Source organism: Nomascus leucogenys, chromosome 15 (genome assembly GCF_006542625.1).
Source record: "Nomascus leucogenys isolate Asia chromosome 15, Asia_NLE_v1, whole genome shotgun sequence".
In the NCBI taxonomy this organism is placed as follows: domain Eukaryota; kingdom Metazoa; phylum Chordata; class Mammalia; order Primates; family Hylobatidae; genus Nomascus; species Nomascus leucogenys.
This window is the reverse complement of record NC_044395.1, coordinates 46,743,643-46,760,430: the sequence shown is the minus strand read 5'-3', so window position 1 is coordinate 46,760,430 and position 16,788 is coordinate 46,743,643. Positions and strand designations below refer to the sequence as shown.

Here is a 16,788-nt window from a genome sequence, read left to right as displayed (position 1 = left end):
AGTCCCATTTGCTGTTTAAAATGTTGTTCAAGGAATGTCTATGTATTTCTTTAAAGGACTTTCACTGATGAAGTCAGGCTTACTTGGGTACACTTCCTAGTCACAGGATTAGGACCTTTGCTTGCATCTGCAAAATGCCTTTCCAGCAGGTCCTAAGTAAGTGTTTCATTGAAGAATAATGAGGTATGTCTATGCCACAAAACGGCTACTGCCCTCATTTCCCTCTTTGTACGTACATGTACTCAAGTAGACACATCATAAAATCATCCAGAGTTTATATTTCATTAAATACAAGGATTTGAACAATAGATTTTCTTGTTCTATTGTCAGTTTACTGTCCAAGACCACCAACTGACTGACCACCCTGTATGCACGTTCTGTACCTCAATAAATCTAAGTAATTAATCAAAGTGTCCACACAGAAGTAAGATCTGTGCTGGTTGTGTGGAGGAGCCCAGTTGGCTCAGTCCTGGACTCCAGAGTGGGAAACTTGTGAAACCCTCAGGTCATGGACTGGATCCTGCGGACACTGTGCTGAAATTCTGGAGCTCTGTGGCGGGGCCCTGGTACTCCATTACAAGGTCTGATGATGCTGTGTATCAGGAAGGAATTAGGGCAAGGAGAGAAAGGAAGGTAGGTAGCTTCTGATTTTATTCCAACCACTTTTTGCACCACATCATTCACTTATTCAAACACTCAGCTTTAGGCAGCTAAAGCCTAGAGCACTGGAAATTAGGAGCTTTCAATTACAGACCTACCTCTGTCTACTGTGGCATTATCAAGGAAACAACCTATTTTCCTACTTGAGTCTCAGACCATGAAACAAATAGAAGAAAGTAATTCTCTTTAGAGTTGACATTTTGTAGGTTCCAAAAGTCCTACCCAATCCAGAAGACAGAGTAGAGGTGGGCATAGGCAAGAGCAATCCATGATGTGGATAAAGGACACTCCAGCCAATTTGGAATATTTCCTTATTTCCCAGTGCTTCTCCTTTTAATAGAAAAGATACTTTTTTGTACATGAGACTGTTTTCATTCTAGCATCTGAAACCTACCTCTACCACAAAGTTTTCTGTTGAGTTACAAATCTATTTTTGAGAATCTGATAATAGACTCTTTTATTCATCTGAGTTCTAAAACTCATTGGAAAATCTTTGTATGAAAGTTGGTGATCTAGTTCTGCTTCCTTAACATATGTAGAAATCTCACTTTATTTAATTCTGGAAATTTTTTAATTTTTATAAAAATGCCATTATATGATAAATACCACTTAAATCCTAGGTATTATAACTCCTTTGACATTTTGTTTGTTTTATTTGCACACATGGAGAGAATTCTGCATATTTTTTCTCATGCTAACAAAATTTATTAATTTTCCAAAAAGTTATATTTTGCTTTCTGCATCCTGAATGTCCAGGGCTATCTTTTCTTGAACACATTTTTTTTTTTTTGCATTTCTTCTCAATTGTTTTACTCATTTATTATCTATTTTTCTACAAACCCCAGTCATTTTCTCTTGAAACCTCTTATCGGCCAGGCGCGGTGGCTCACGCTTGTAATCCTAGCACTTTGGGAGGCCGAGGCGGGCGGATCATGAGGTCAGGAGATCGAGACCACGGTGAAACTTCGTCTCTACTAAAAATACAAAAAATTAGCCGGGCGTGGTGGCGGGCGCCTGTAGTCCCAGCTACTCGGAGAGGCTGAGGCAGGAGAATGGCGTGAACCCGGGAGGCGGAGCTTGCAGTGAGCCGAGATTGCGCCACTGCACTCCAGCCTGGGCGACAGAGCGAGACTCCATCTCAAAAAAAAAAAAAAAAAAAAAGAAACCTCTTATCTATTTGAGTGGAGAGAAATATGTTAGAAAAAGGAAGGGGACAATGTGATACATGGGCTATGATGTACCAGTTACTGCGCTGTCTCTATGCACACATTGTTCCTAATCTCCACAGAAAATATGCAATTTGTGTAGCATTGTCCCAGCTTTATATATGAGCACATAAAAGGTAAGCATTTTTTGTTGTTGTTGTTGAGACCGAGTCTCGCTCTGTCGCCCAGGCTGGAGTGCAGTGGCGGCGTGATCTTGGCTTACTGCAAGCTCCACCTCCCACGTTCACTCCATTCTCCTGCCTCAGCCTCCCGAGTAGCTGGGACGACAGGCGCCCGCCACCATGCCCAGCTAATTTTTTTGTATTTTTAGTAGAGACGGGATTACACTGTGTTAGACAGGATGGTCTCGATCTCCTGACCTCGTGATCCGCCCTCCTCAGCCTCCCAAAGTGCTGGGATTACAGGCATGAGCCACCGCGCCCTGTAGTAAGCAATCTTTTTATGATCCTATTTCCTGTATGGGATGGATTCAGGGATCAATCCCATGCCGTCAACTCCATAAATCCTCAAATCTCTCAATATATTGTCTCACTTAGAGCCACAGAAGCACATATGATTTGTGTGTTCAGGTGAGGTTCAGCCTACATTCTGAAGTTTCTTTCTCTGATGAATGAAACATTCAGTTCTTGAATATTGCTACATTATCATTAGGCTGTAAAAATCAGAATCAAATAGGTTTTCTTCCTTAAGAAAATAATGGAGGCAACAATTACAAACAGCACCCTAGGTTTTAGATTTCAATCATGTTTTTCCTTTTCTATTCTTTTTCTTTTCTTACAGACAGGGTCTCACTCTGTCACCCAGACTATAGTGCAGTTGCTGGATCATAGCTACTGCAGCCTCAACCTCCTAGGCTCAAGCGATCCTCAACCTCGGCCTCCTGAGTAGCTCTGACTACAGGCAGACATCTCCACTTCAGGTTAGTTTTTAAATTGTTTGTGGAGATATGGTCTTCTTAGGCTGTTCTGGCTGGTCTCAAACTCCTGGACTCAAACAATCCTCCTGCTTCAACCTTCCAAGGCACTGGGATTACAGGTGTGAGCCACTGTTCCCAGCCTCAAAGCATTTTCATAGCAAAGAGTTAACAGAACATTTTCTTCTCTAGATTCAGTAGACACAAGATTCTTGTCTTTTATTCTTCCCATATGTGGCTGTGTATCCTGTTCTCAGACATTACATTGCCAAATTTGTTTTCCATTCATCTTTCCTAGCACAGTAAAGAAAAATGAGTACTGTGGAGTAGAGTTGTCACATTCTTTCCTGAACCCTGCCAGTTCTAATGGTGCTCATGGACTTAGCCATTTCCCTTCACTGGAATCCATGAACAACTATAAACAACAGTAAGTGTTGTTTATAAATTTCTAAGGAACAGAGCAGAATGTAAGAATAGCATGTCTTGTGTCTTCACCTATCCTAAGCCCAAAGGATCATGAGTACTACATATAGAAATCTTTCCTCTTTACCCCTGTCACGTTCTACTTGGATGATGTGGAGAAATAAACCCAGTGTATCCCCTGCTGCTATACAAAATAATGCTATTTGGCTTAAACTGATGTTTGTAAAATTTCGTCCACAGATTTCAGTCACATTTTCAAATAAATGCATTATAAAAACCAAGTAATACAAGTTGACTATTTCTTATTCACAATGTTAGGGCCAGAAGAATTTCAGATTTTGGATATTTGTGGATGGCAGAATATTTGCATATACATAATATATCTTGTGTATCAACCCAAGTGTAAACACAAAATTTATGTTTCATATACACCTTACACAGATAGGCTAAAGATAATTTTAGACAATGTGTTAAATGATTTTATTCATGAAGCAAAGTTTGTGTAGACATGCCATTTTATTATCCTTTGTGAGTGCTCTTGCTTGGGGGCATCTAGGTGGACACAGAAAGATATATTGCAACTGAAGGGGCTGGGAGAGTCTTTTGTCCACTGAGAATATGTTTTGACTGTAACTTCTCACATGAGGTCACGTGTGGGATATTTCACTTTTGGTGACATTTCACAGCTCAAAACATTTGAGATTTTGGAGTATTTTGGATTTTTAGATATTTTGATTAGTGGTGCTCAACCTGTGTGGTTTTTCATCTCTTTTTTCTCCAGGTAGGAATGGAAAATGCATTTTTGTTGTTACTTGTATTACACATTTTTTCCAACTCAAATTCATTATGCATGTTAGATCTCTTCAAATTTCGATGAAAAGTCTCAAGTTATATCAATTACTATTTTCAAAAATTTTTTGTAGTAAGTAGACTAAATACCATGATAATCCACAGTTCAAAAATAAACATAAATTCATGTGCTTGTATTCCAGTTGGGTTTTTTTTTTCCCAACGATGAGCATTAATGAAATACTTTGCCTTGAAACCTTTTTCTAAATATATTTGAGAATATTGTTCGAAAGTAAAATATTGAAAAAGACTGAACATACCGTAATAAATGACATTTGTGCTTAAGAAGGCTATCTTTTTCAGAGATTATTTATAAAATAAAAATACACATTTCTAACCTCGTCTCAGTTAAGAGCTTGTTACTGATGTGCTAATTATGATGTTGAATGTTGTTCGGCTAACAGGATGCACTAGTAATAGGACCCTGTTAAGCTGAACTGTCTCGATTTAAATGTTTAAATGCTATCTCATCATTCCTGTGCAGTATGTTTTTTTTTTTTTTTTTTTTTTTTTTTTTTTTTTTTTTTTTTTTGAGACGGAGTCTCGCTCTGTCGCCCAGGCTGGAGTGCAGTGACGCAATGTCGGCTCACTGCAAGCTCTGCCTCCCGGGTTCACGCCATTCTCCTGCCTCAGCCTCTGAGTAGCTGGGACTACAGGCGCCCGCCACCACGCCCGGCTAACTTTTTGTGTTTTTAGTAGAGACGGGGTTTCACCGTGGTCTCGATCTCCTGACCTCGTGATCCGCCCGCCTCGGCCTCCCAAAGTGCTGGGATGCAGTATGTTTTTATTAGAATTCTAGCAGTATGTATTTTATATTGTGACCTAAATAACAAGCACACACAAAAATGATTTCACACTGAGTATGCCGATGTATTTTAAAGTCTGTAAAAAATATTGTAGGTATCAGCAACTAGAACAGTGCTTCATACATAGAAAGGGACCAATTAATGCTAAGTAAATGTTATTAGTTACTTAAAGAACTTTGTATTATGTAAATACATCCAAATCAATTATTATTTGGATGGTAATATGATAGCAAACCTAGATGCAGAGTTAAGAAGAATGTTGAGCAAGAATGGGTTAGGAGGGTGTGAGGAGTAGTCCACAGAGAAAGTTAATACCTATAATTTGCTGAGTCAGAGTTGAAAGCACCCATAGGCTAAGTAGATACCTCCCATTCTGACCCATTTCAGCAAAATATTTGAGTCTTCCGTGGTTTTTGTAATTCTGGGAGTTTAGAAAATGCTTTAGTGAATGAGCCACTATACTTTTATATTCATTTATTTACTGTGTTTGGTGATTTGAGAATTTCTCTAAGTCACTAGAGATAGAGCTTCAGAATACTAATCTCAGGATACAAATCTATTTTTCAATTTTATACCCATAACCCATTCTCCAAAGATGACCCCTCTGTTAAGTAATAGTAAATTATCTTCAATGTCATTTAAGTTCACCAGTTTCTTGTGAAATGTTTTTCACTTTAAAAAGTTTAAAAACACCAAAAGTCATTCTTTAAAACTAAACATGTATAAATCAAGTTCTTAGAAACCAATCCAGTCTGGGCGTGGTGGCTCAGTCCCAACACTTTGGGAAGCCGGGGTGAGTGGATCCCTTGAGATCAGGAGTTCAAGACAAGTCTGACCAACATGGCAAAACCCTATATCTAATAAAAATACAAAAATTAGCCTGGCATAGTTGCACAGACCTGTAGTCCCAGCTACTCAGGAGGCTGTGGCAGGAGAATCACCTGAACCTGGGAGGCAGAGGATGCAGTGAACCCTGATGGTGCCACTGCAATTCAGCCTGGGCAACAGAGCGAGACTACATTTCAAAAAAAAAAACAAAAAGTCTTCTGCTCTTTAAAAATCATGGAAAATCTAGTATTGTAGATAAAAGTAGAAAACAAAATTGCTGTTCATATATTTTAGGTTTTAATAAGGAGCCATAAAAAGATAATTATAAAGTCACTTTATGTGGACTTAAAAAGGTAACATCAGGCCGCTGTGGCAGCTCATGCCTGTAATCCCAGCACTTTGGGAGGCCCAGGCGGGTGGATTACCTGAGGTCAGGAGTTCGAGATCAGCCTGGCAAACATGGTGAAACCCCCTCTCTACTAAAAATACAAAAATTAGCTGGGCATGGTGGCAGGCACCTGTAATCCCAGCAGGAGATTTGCTTGAACCCCTGGGGTGGAGGTTGCAGTGAGCTGAGATCCTGCCACTTCACTCCAGCCTGGGTGAAAGAGCCACACTCCATCTCAAAAGAAAAAAAAAAAATGTAACATTGTATAATGACATCAGACAACTGATTTAGTTATCTATCATTGGAATGTATTTGTAGAAGTTTTTTTTAAATTTTAATCGGTACAGCAATTAAACAATTAAATTGAGCCAATCAAAAGGACTAGGTTTTGCCTTTGAAACTGCAGAAACCTAATCTTCTATTAAGGGTGTATCCATGCATAGTTTAAATTTTTCAAAAAATACATAAATAAAATGAATGTAGTGAAGTGTTTTTTAAGAAAAGTTTCTAACTTTGGAAATTCTACACAATGTACATGTAACAAAGTTCAGTCTTTCACATTATTAAAGCAAATAAAAACCCTCAGCATTGGCCATTAGGATGCCAAGACATATCCAGTGAATGCTCCATTATAAAGCATCTAGCTTGGCTCACTTTGAAAACTTTTCTTCTAAAATTGTCTTCCTGGGGCCTTTAATACTTGACTCTAATTCATAGTTCTAGAAACTATTGAGTTTAGAGAAAGTAAATTCCAATCTACGCTTTTTTTTAAAAAACCTAAGTAGGCTTAGGACTTTCTTCCTAAAATGTATGAACATTATTGTTCAAGCCTGTCATCGCAGCACATTGAGTGGTGGACGCAGGAAAGGAGTTTGAGAAAAGCCTAGGCAACATTGCAAAAACTCGTGTCTCCTAAAAAATAAAAATTAGCGGAGCATGGTGCCATGAACTTGTAGTCCCAGGTACTGGGGAAGCTGAGGTGGGAAGATCGCTATAGCCCGGGGGGTTGACACTGCAGCTAGACAGGATCCAGCGACTACACTCCAGCCTGGGTGACAAAGCCAGATCCTGTCTCAGAAAAAATATATAAAATATCTCACTAATATTTGTAATGTTTATTACATTGAAAACATTTTGGATATATTAGGATATAATGTTTTATTAAAATTAATTTCAATTTTTTCTAATTGTTTTAAATATCATTAGAAAAATGCATTCCCTCCCCTCTACTTTATAGTTTCCCTGAAAATACATGCACTAAAGAAAAACAATGAAGAAAGTATGTTTAATTAAATACTATTCAAAATACAAAACAAAAAACTTTTGAAATGTATTTAAGACAATGCTAAAAAAAAATGTACATCATTAAATGCATCTGTTATTAACAAAGAAAGGTCTGTCGCAAACAGCCAGAAAAATTCAAGCAAATTCCCATTAAAAAACTAATAAAAAAATTAGAGAAATTGCAGAAAATTGATTAAAAAGCATGCAAAAGATAAATCAACAAATTCAAAAGTAGGCTCTTTAAATAGATAAATTAAATTAATAAATTCCAAATGAGATTCATTTAAACAATGGATAGGGGGAGTTCAAATCAAGAATAAACAGGCAAACTCATAGGTCATCCAGATATCAATAAGCCAGTACGAATATTTTAAGAACAATTTATGCCTATACATTTGACAATTTTGATGACAGGAGAAAATTTCCTGAAAAACAGCTGACTAAAACAGACGGAAGAGAACATAGAAAAATGAAAGATATGATTTGGATTCTTAGAATTCCCTGTATTATTTAAAAAGCAAAACTCACAAAGAAAACTCCAGTGATCTCTTTCAGCGAAATTTTCAAAGCATTTTAGAAAGAAATAACACACTTTTAGACAAATTCTTCTAGAGAACAGGGAAAAAGCAACACTTTCTAACTTATAACTTTGTTTTTCTTTCATTTTTTTCTTTCCTTTGTTTAGACAAGTTGTCCCTCTGTCACTCAGGGCAAAGTGCAGTGCATGATCATAGCTCATTGCAGCCTCAAACACCTAGGCTCAAGTGATCTTCCTGCCTGGTCCTCCTGATTAGCCAGAACTACATGTGCTTGCTTCCAGGCCTGGGTAAAAACATTTTTTTTTAGAGACAGGTGTCACCCTATGTTGCCTGGGGAAACCTGGAATTCCTAGAGTCAAGTGACCCTTTTGCCCAGCTGTCCAAGTGGCTGGAATTACAGACAGGAGTCACCAAACTCTATTCAAAATTAGTTTTCTGAATGTACTTTGTTAAAGATAATTATACACATAATTATTGTTTAAATAATGATTTATGACATTGCATCATGTTTTAATATAAATATACATGCTGTACATCTTCTACGTGTCCATACATATATACTTATGTAAAGTATCTAATTTAAAATTATTCACCGTGGTGTAAAATCAAAAACACATATTTTATTTTTGCATAAATTCACCATTGAAAATAGTCATAAAATAGGGAAGACAATCTCAATGCTCTCATATCTTCATGAAAGCCCTGTGTAAACTTGCATTCAGCACCTCCCTCCTACTACAGACCCTCAAAACACGTACTGCTCATTTATTGAGCTTATAGTTCTAATTGTATATTTACTTGTGTGATTCTTTAATTATGATACATCTCATTCACTAGTCTGGATGTTCTAGCAGGACTGAAATTGTCTATTATATTTTAATATAATTTATTTCTAATACCTAGTTCATTGTCATTAGTATATACTTGTTGAAGAATAAATAAAAAATCCTTAATGGAAATATAGATGATACATTTCAGTTCAAAATAATAAAGCAATTGTTTTTAATTGTGAGGGCATTGTTTGTGAAATAAAACATTACTCAATGAAATAATTGTTTCAGTTTTAATGTCTGTGAACTACCTATGTCAGGTTAAGATTCTTGCATCTCACTCCAAAATCCTCTACCTTCTGGTGAGCTATAATCCCCTAGGCATGATTGTCTATACTTGATAAATCCAGTCACCCCATGTTACACCCTTCCCCAGTGTTACACCCTTCTGTGTAACCTAATCTTCCATTTCCACTTCTTTCTCCAGACAGTAGCCAATCCCAGGAAGTGGGAGTGTTCTTAGGTGAGTCTAATCACTTAAAAAGCAGAGTTGTCCAGAGAAGGCTTCTCCAGAGATGTCAGACTGAATCTGTGGAGCCGGGGCTTTGGTGAGCTCAGTGTTGCTGCTGACCTGGATATCCACGAATCTTCTAGACTTGAGACAATACATCGCAGATTCTGGTGTGTATGACATTTGTACTAAGGCCCTTCATGCTTAATTTTTCTTATAAAAATACTTCAAACTCACTGGCCAGGACATTTACATCTTGTCTAAGCAAATGAGTAGCTTACCCAGTTATTTGAAATAACATCATTGTTTAAAATATCTGTAATGAGAGTATTTGTAATATATTGGTTTGTGCTATGTCGAGTTATTTGACTGGCTTTTTATTTTCTTTTTTTGAGATGGGGTCTCAACTCTGTCACCTAGGCTGAACTGAAGTGGCACTATCATGGCTCACTGCACCCTGGACCTCCTGGGCTCAAGCAATCCTGCCAACCACAGTCTCCTGAGTAGCTGAGACTATAAGCATGTGCCATCATGCCAGCATTATTTTTAAAAGAATTTTTAGTAGAGATGAGATGTCAATAAGATGCGCAGGCTGGTTTAGAACTGCTGACCCGAATCCATCCTCATACCTTGGCCTCCTCAATGCCAGGATTAGAGGCACGCCGCACTATGCCTAGCCCCCATTTTGTATTATATTAGCTTATGCATTATTTGACATGTTATGTCTTAGCAGCTATAATTCCACCGTATTTTGTAATTATGGATTCCAAAAAGAGCTTACAATTTTCAATATGTTACATATACGGACTAGCCTTTTTCCACTTCAATTTTATTTTGTAAATTGGCATATGTTAATTGTCTGCTCAGATCATTTGCCCATTTTTTAATTGGGTTGTTTGGGTTTTTTTTCTTCTTTTTAATTTGCTATTGAGTTATTTGACTTCCTTGTATATTCAGGATATCAATCTCCCGTCCAGTGAATAGTTGGTAAATATTTTTTCTCATTCTGTCAGTTGTGTTTTCACTCCATTGATTGTTTCCTTTGCTGTGCAGAAGCTTTGCAGTTTAATATAATTCCAGTTGTTGATTTTTGCTTTTGTGGACTAGCTTTTTGTGATTTTATTCATACAATTTTTTCTCAAATTAATGTCCTGGAGCATCTCTCTTTTGTTTTCTTCTAGTAGATTTGTTCTTTCAGGTTTTACATTAAAGTTTTCAATCTATTTTGAGTTGATTTTGGCATAGGGTGAGAGGTGAGGGTGTAATTTTATTCCCTGCATGTAAATATCCAGTTTTTGCCAGTAGTGTTAATTGAAAAGACTGTCCTTTCCCCAGTAAATACTGTTGTTACCTTGTCAAAATTCAGTTCGTTGTAGAGAGGTCTAACAGTTTCCAGGTTCTCTGATCTGTTCCGCTGGTTTACTTGTCTATTTTGACACCAGTACCATGCTGCTTTGCTTACTGTAGATTTGTAGTATACTACATGTTGTCGTGTAAGTGTTAAATGTGTAGGATTAATTGGAAAACCCTTGTTGTAAAGGTCATGTTTGTAGTCCTTTTCAAATCTTCAAAGAGCAGACTGGATTTGAAAAGTGTTCAAATAGATCCCATCAACTGGTAAAGACTCCCAGGAAGTAGGGACTTTCTGTGGAGAAATACAGAGAATAAAGATAAATTGGTGGTCATGCTTCCATTAATTACATCTCTGGATTCTTTAAAGAAAAAATTTGGGCCAGGCATGGTGGCTTACGCCTGTAATCCCAGCACTTTGGGAGGCCGAGGTGGGGGATCACGAGGTCAGGACATCAAGATCATCCTGGCTAACACGGTGAAACCCCCTCTCTACTAAAAATACAAAAAAATTAGCCAGGCGTGGTGGCGGGCGCCTGTAGTCCCAGCTACTCAGGAGGCTGAGGCAGGAGAATGGCGTGAACCTGGGAGGCAGAGCTCACAGTGAGCAGAGATCATGCCACTGCACTCCAGCCTGGGTGACAGAGCGAGACTCTGTGTCAAAAAAAAAAAAGAAAGAAAGAAAGAAAAAATTCAAGTGTTTACTTTCTTTTTTGGTTTAAGTAAAAATTGATTAATTGTTGCTGAGTATTTTCATCGCTTGTGTAGTCAGCATTTCAAAATATGAAGATACTCTGATGGTCTGAGCTCAGTCTGAGCAAAAACATTGTCTTCAATAAGAAATAACAATTTTTCATTGTATTTATGTAAAGGTTGAATTTTTGGAAACCCTGGGAACACGGGTTGCTTTCGCTGCAAGCTTGACTTCTCCAGAGCCAGGATATATGAAATCCAATTTCTTAAAAAATTGATTAGCTGTTGGGTCTCCTGAAACTCTCTACTATATGTTTCTGTTACCTCTGATATTCCACATATTAGAATCAAATTAGGTTAACTTGTAAAAACTCTGACCACTTCAGGGGAACTCAAATTTACTGTTCTCTCAACAACAGACTTTTCTCATAAAAAGGGAATAACATATCCAGTAATGTCTTATCTGCTACTAAAGGTCATGTCTATTTTGCAGGAGAAACTTCTAAAGAAAATGAATCCTTTATGGAGGAGCACTCAAGAAATGCAAAACAATCTAAATCAGGAAATTAGCAAAATCCATTCATTGACGGTAGGGATAAAAAGGTTTTATATTTTTAATGTAGTTTGGCACAATGCTAGCTTAGACTTCTTAGCTGAATTCTGCTTACCAGTTAAAAAATAGCAGTGTCCTCTTCCCAGAAAAAAACAAAACAGTGGTTTCAAATGATATATCAGCAATTATCATTATACAGGCCAACAGGAGCTCGTGCAAAAAATACTAGTATGTACATGTATATGAAATAAACAGGGCATGATAGTGATTCCTGATGTAACCTTGAGGGTTTAGATAAAACTTCCAAGGCACTGAGAATAGGATAGCATTGAGTTATTTAAAGCATTGTATTCACATTGAGTAGTTTAAAGTTTTGCTGTGAAGGTGAGGAGAGAAATAGAGAAATTAGTGGGGACAAAAAACACCCTGAAGTAATTCCTTTAAAAACTCGGCAGTAGAGTGCATACTGAAATATTTAAAAATGTTTAGAAGAATCAGGCAAAGGAACAAGAGAAAATTAAGAAGAAGCAGGTAAAAAAGACAATGAAGTAAGAATCCTCTAGAAGCATCACAGGAAGGGATCTTGAGCCCTTTTGAGGTACTGATTTATACAGGAAGGGAGACTAGGAGGAACATGAAGAAAGGATGGGTAGAGGAGACTAGCAGATCTTCTAGAACCTTTCCAAGTATGAGACACAGAGCTTATGAGTTTACTGCTTGCATATCCTAGGAGAGTAACAGTTGAAGTGTTAAGTGTTTTGTTGAGAGTGAGGAGATGCAATTCTTTTAACTGAGCATCTCTGCAGGACTATGTGGCCCTCAGGAAAGGGATGATCAGATATCAATATCAGAAGTTGCGCCAATTTCTCCTGGAGGAGGAGCAACGCCATCTGGAGACAATGGACAGAGAAGCAGAAGAGATTGTTCGACAACTCCGACACAGTGAAGTAAGAATAGCCCAACATATAAAACAGACGAAAGACATGTACAGAGAGCTGTGGGAGATGTGCCACATGCCTGATGTGAAGCTGCTCCAGGTGAGGAGGGAGGGTCCATCATCCAGAGTCAGGAAGACTTTGTTGGGCAATGCTGCCAGGACATTCATATGCTACCTGCAAATGTAACTACTCTCAGATAAGTGACACATGCTCCTTGACTCTGTCATTGCTTTGTCCAGTGACTTATTTTTGCATATTCTGGTAATCTTTGGGAGATTTTTGCCATTTTGGTAGATCACATAGGACAAAATCCTCTTCGGTATAATCAGGAGTACTAGCCACAAAGAAATGTTATCCAAAATCAACCAAATGCTAGGCCAGGAGAATATTAACTTTGTAAATAAAACTCAATTTAAGTTCCCTAGTACATCCTCACTTCTTGGGATTAAGCCTGGGAGATGAGTGACTGAGAACCTAGATAGCTGCGTACATCACTCCACAGTCTTATTCTCAGCTCCTTCATTCCTAATGCCCACTGAGGAAGCCCACCATGGTTCAGCTGAGGTTCTGTTATTAACACAGCCTTGGATGATTCCTTAGAGGTGTATCAATAAACCTATCTTGTTAACCCAGAAAAACAACAAAGAATACTAGGGAAAGTAGGACAGAATTCTCATGATTAAGTCCTTGTGTTTTTCTCTGCAGGACTTGGAAAACATACTGGAATGGTGAGTTACACTAATGAACTTTGATTTCTGAGAAAGTCATTCCCTTATTGATATGTACCATTGAAAAATGTAGGGATTAGATTCACTAACTACCTTCATGCAATTCCACATAGTTGAAAACCCAAGTATAACTTCTGACTTTTCCAAAACCAAACTATGAATGACCTCTTATTGACTGGAAGCCTGTTGATACTGTAAATAGTCAATTAACATATATTGTATGTTATATGTATAATATGCTGTATCCTAACAATAAAGTAAGCTGGAGAAAAAGATATAATTGAGAAAATTATAAGGAAGAGAAAATATACTTATTACTCATTAAGAAGTTGATCACCATAAGGGTCTTCATCTTCACCGTCTTCACATTGAGTAGGCTGAAGAGGAGGAAGAAGAGAAGACAGTGTCTCAGTAGTGGCAGAGGCAGAAACCAAAGAAATGGAGTGGGAGGCAGGAGAGGCAGGCAAGCTAGGTGAAACTTTCATTGAAAAAAATCCACTTATATGTGGACCCCCAAATTTCAAACCCTTGTTGCTTAAGGGTCAACTACATGTTTTGAGGTATTTAGCATTGATCTGTGGCTGTGTTCCATTTTGGTTTCAAAGGAGAACCTGAGACCTTAAGCTTCTCTGTCTCAGAAGTTTCCTTCTTATCTGGCTGAATGAAAATGTATGTAACAACAGTGTGCCATTCTGGATTTTCTTCTACCCACTCACCCCATCTTCTCCAGCCCCGCCCCAGCAAATCTTAAGAAGAAGATTACTCTGAGTTATCACAAAGGAGTCTCCTATTCTAGAGAAGTGAGAGGTGAAAAAGAGAGGAAGGAGGGAAATGCCCTAAGGACAGGAAAGGGAGGGAGGATTTGTTCCCAGGGACATCAATAGCCAGGCCCTGTTCCATCTCTGCACTCCCCTGTTGTAGGCAGAATCTAAGAAGGGAATGGCTGCCTCAGCACCCTCAGCACCAGAGCTGACAGGCTGAAAATAGACTCCTTTGGTTTGAACAGAAGTTCAAAACCTTTAGTGCCAGTGGGCATTCCCTGTAAGACCCTGACTGCATCACTGGTGACAACTACTGAGTGAGGTCGCAAAGGCTTTGGCTGAGTTTTCTTCTCTCAGCAAGAATCCCAGGATATCTGTATGCTTTGAAGAGGCCAGAGGGGGAGAGGGAGGAGATGACACTCAGTAACTTTAAATTAGGATCATGTATGAGAGAATGGAGAAACTGGGCTTGAACATGTTAAATTTAGATAAAAGTAGCATTGCTGTATCCCCAATAGAGTTGAATAAAATGTGTACTGAATTTAACAAAAAAGGGAGATTTCTCAAGAAATATCTTGGATGAAAATCTGAAACATTTGTATGACTGTGTGATTATCCCTGGGCCTAAAAGTGTAACCGAGGTTGTTCTTTGCAGGACAGAGTTGGTGCAAATGGAAAAGCCCCAGCCAGTGAACCCAGAACTCACTTCCTGGCACATCACCGGAGTGCTAGAGATGCTCAACAAATTCAGAGGTAAGAGCCAGCTGCTTGGCAGTACAGCCTCAATTTCTGTTTAGTGGATTCCTTGGTTGAGCCATTTCCCATTTTAGTTCTAATTTCTGTGAATTTATAATATATTGTAGAAATAATAGTTATCATAAAAATTAGAAAGCTTTGACCAAGCAAATAACTAAAACTTCCATGAACAGAACAACTTTACTGCTGTAAGATACATTTCACAACAACTGGAAGCTGAGGGTTCTATGAAAATGGCCCAAACTTGTAAGGCAGCCATTAGACAACAGAGGGCTAAAACCAGGATTAGACTGAATGAAGCAGTGGCCGACCAGGTCATGTAAAAGCAGAACATGATCATTATTTTCAGAAACTTCTAAACTGCACATGGATGGAAGTCCATCATATTTTGATGTTTAAAAATGGAGGAGGTGAGGCCTGGCAGAGTGGCTCATGCCTGTAATCCTCTACGGTTGAGGCGAGCATATCACCTGAGGTCAACGGTTGGAAACCAGCCTGGCCAACATGGCAAAACCCCATCTATACTAAAAATACAAAAATTAGCTGGGCATGGTGTCACATGCCTGTAATCCCAGCTACTCGGGAGGCTGAGGAAGCAGAATCGCTTGAGCCCAGGAGGCTGCAGTGAGCTGAGATCACACCACTGCACTCCAGCCTGGGCAGCAGAGTGAGACTCTTTCAAAAAAAAAAGAACAAAAAAGCAACAGGCACATTTTATATCCCATTAAATAAGAGCATCATAGCAGCGTGAAGTCTATTTGTTATTTATATTGAATACATACAATGCAAGTGGCATTTTCTACTAAATAAATGTTACATATATCTTGAAACAAATCATGCAAAGCCAGACATTAAATCACTGATTCACACAATTGATGATATGTTTATTTGTTTTTCTGTGTGATTTTAAGGATTCTCCTGTGCTGTAGAAGTCATAATAACCCTTGATCTTCATAGATGAGAGTCTCCAAAGTCTTTTTTGCTCCCTGTATTCTGTCACTTACAGGAGGTATAAATAAAGCCAGTACCTGGGCAGATAACATCTGACCCCCACGTAACTCCTTGACCTGATTTTTGTTCTTCTTGCAGTGGATGATCCTCTGAGTAAGGAAAGGGCAAGTCACTATATGAGCCTTTCTGAGGATGCGAGAAATGTGATATTTGGAGATGACCATGATGGTGCGCCCGGGGAGTCCCAGAGAGCAGAGAACTTTGCAGCATGGGGAGCTCAGGCCTTCTCCTCCGGCAGGCATTACTGGGAAGTGGATGTAACTCACTCCTCCAACTGGATTCTGGGAGTCTGTAAAGATTCCAGGACAGCAAACACAAATCACGTTCCTGCTTTTGAGGAAGCATTTTTTCTATTTTCTTCAAAGAGAAACAACCTTTATAGTCTCTCCAACATCTTTCTTCCCTTAACTCACTATGTGCAAAGACCTTTGGGTCGGGTTGGGGTGTTTCTGGATTATGACAACACAGTTGTGAGCTTTTATGATGTTTCAAAAGGTTCCCTCATATACAGCTTTTTCCCTTCCTCTTTGTCTTCCCTTTTGACACCTTTCGTTTGTATTGGTTCCCCATGAAAGTCAGGTTTCATTATGATTTCTTAGTGAGCTCTCTTGCCTGAAAAAACTTCCAATCTCAAGACCTTCTCATGTGAGACAGTAGGACAATGTGTGAGCATCTTTGAGCTCACTGTAACTTCAGGAAACAAAATTATTATCTGAGTATGAAATGGGATAACCACATTGAAATTATACATTTGTTTCCTAAATTTAACTTTAATAAAGAGTTGTGAAAAACCATAACTGT

At 38.4% G+C, this 16,788-nt stretch overlaps 1 protein-coding gene across 1 annotated transcript; it reads left to right on the top strand.

The window, feature by feature from the left end:
* Positions 1-12,623: 12,623 nt before the first annotated feature.
* Positions 12,624-16,559, top strand: LOC115838554 (putative tripartite motif-containing protein 64B). Its single transcript, XM_030828708.1, has 4 exons — positions 12,624-12,830; positions 13,437-13,459; positions 14,876-14,973; positions 16,066-16,559. Exons 1-4 carry the CDS (start codon positions 12,624-12,626, stop codon positions 16,557-16,559), a joined length of 822 nt encoding a protein of 273 aa, XP_030684568.1.
* The last annotated feature ends 229 nt before the right edge of the window (positions 16,560-16,788 follow it).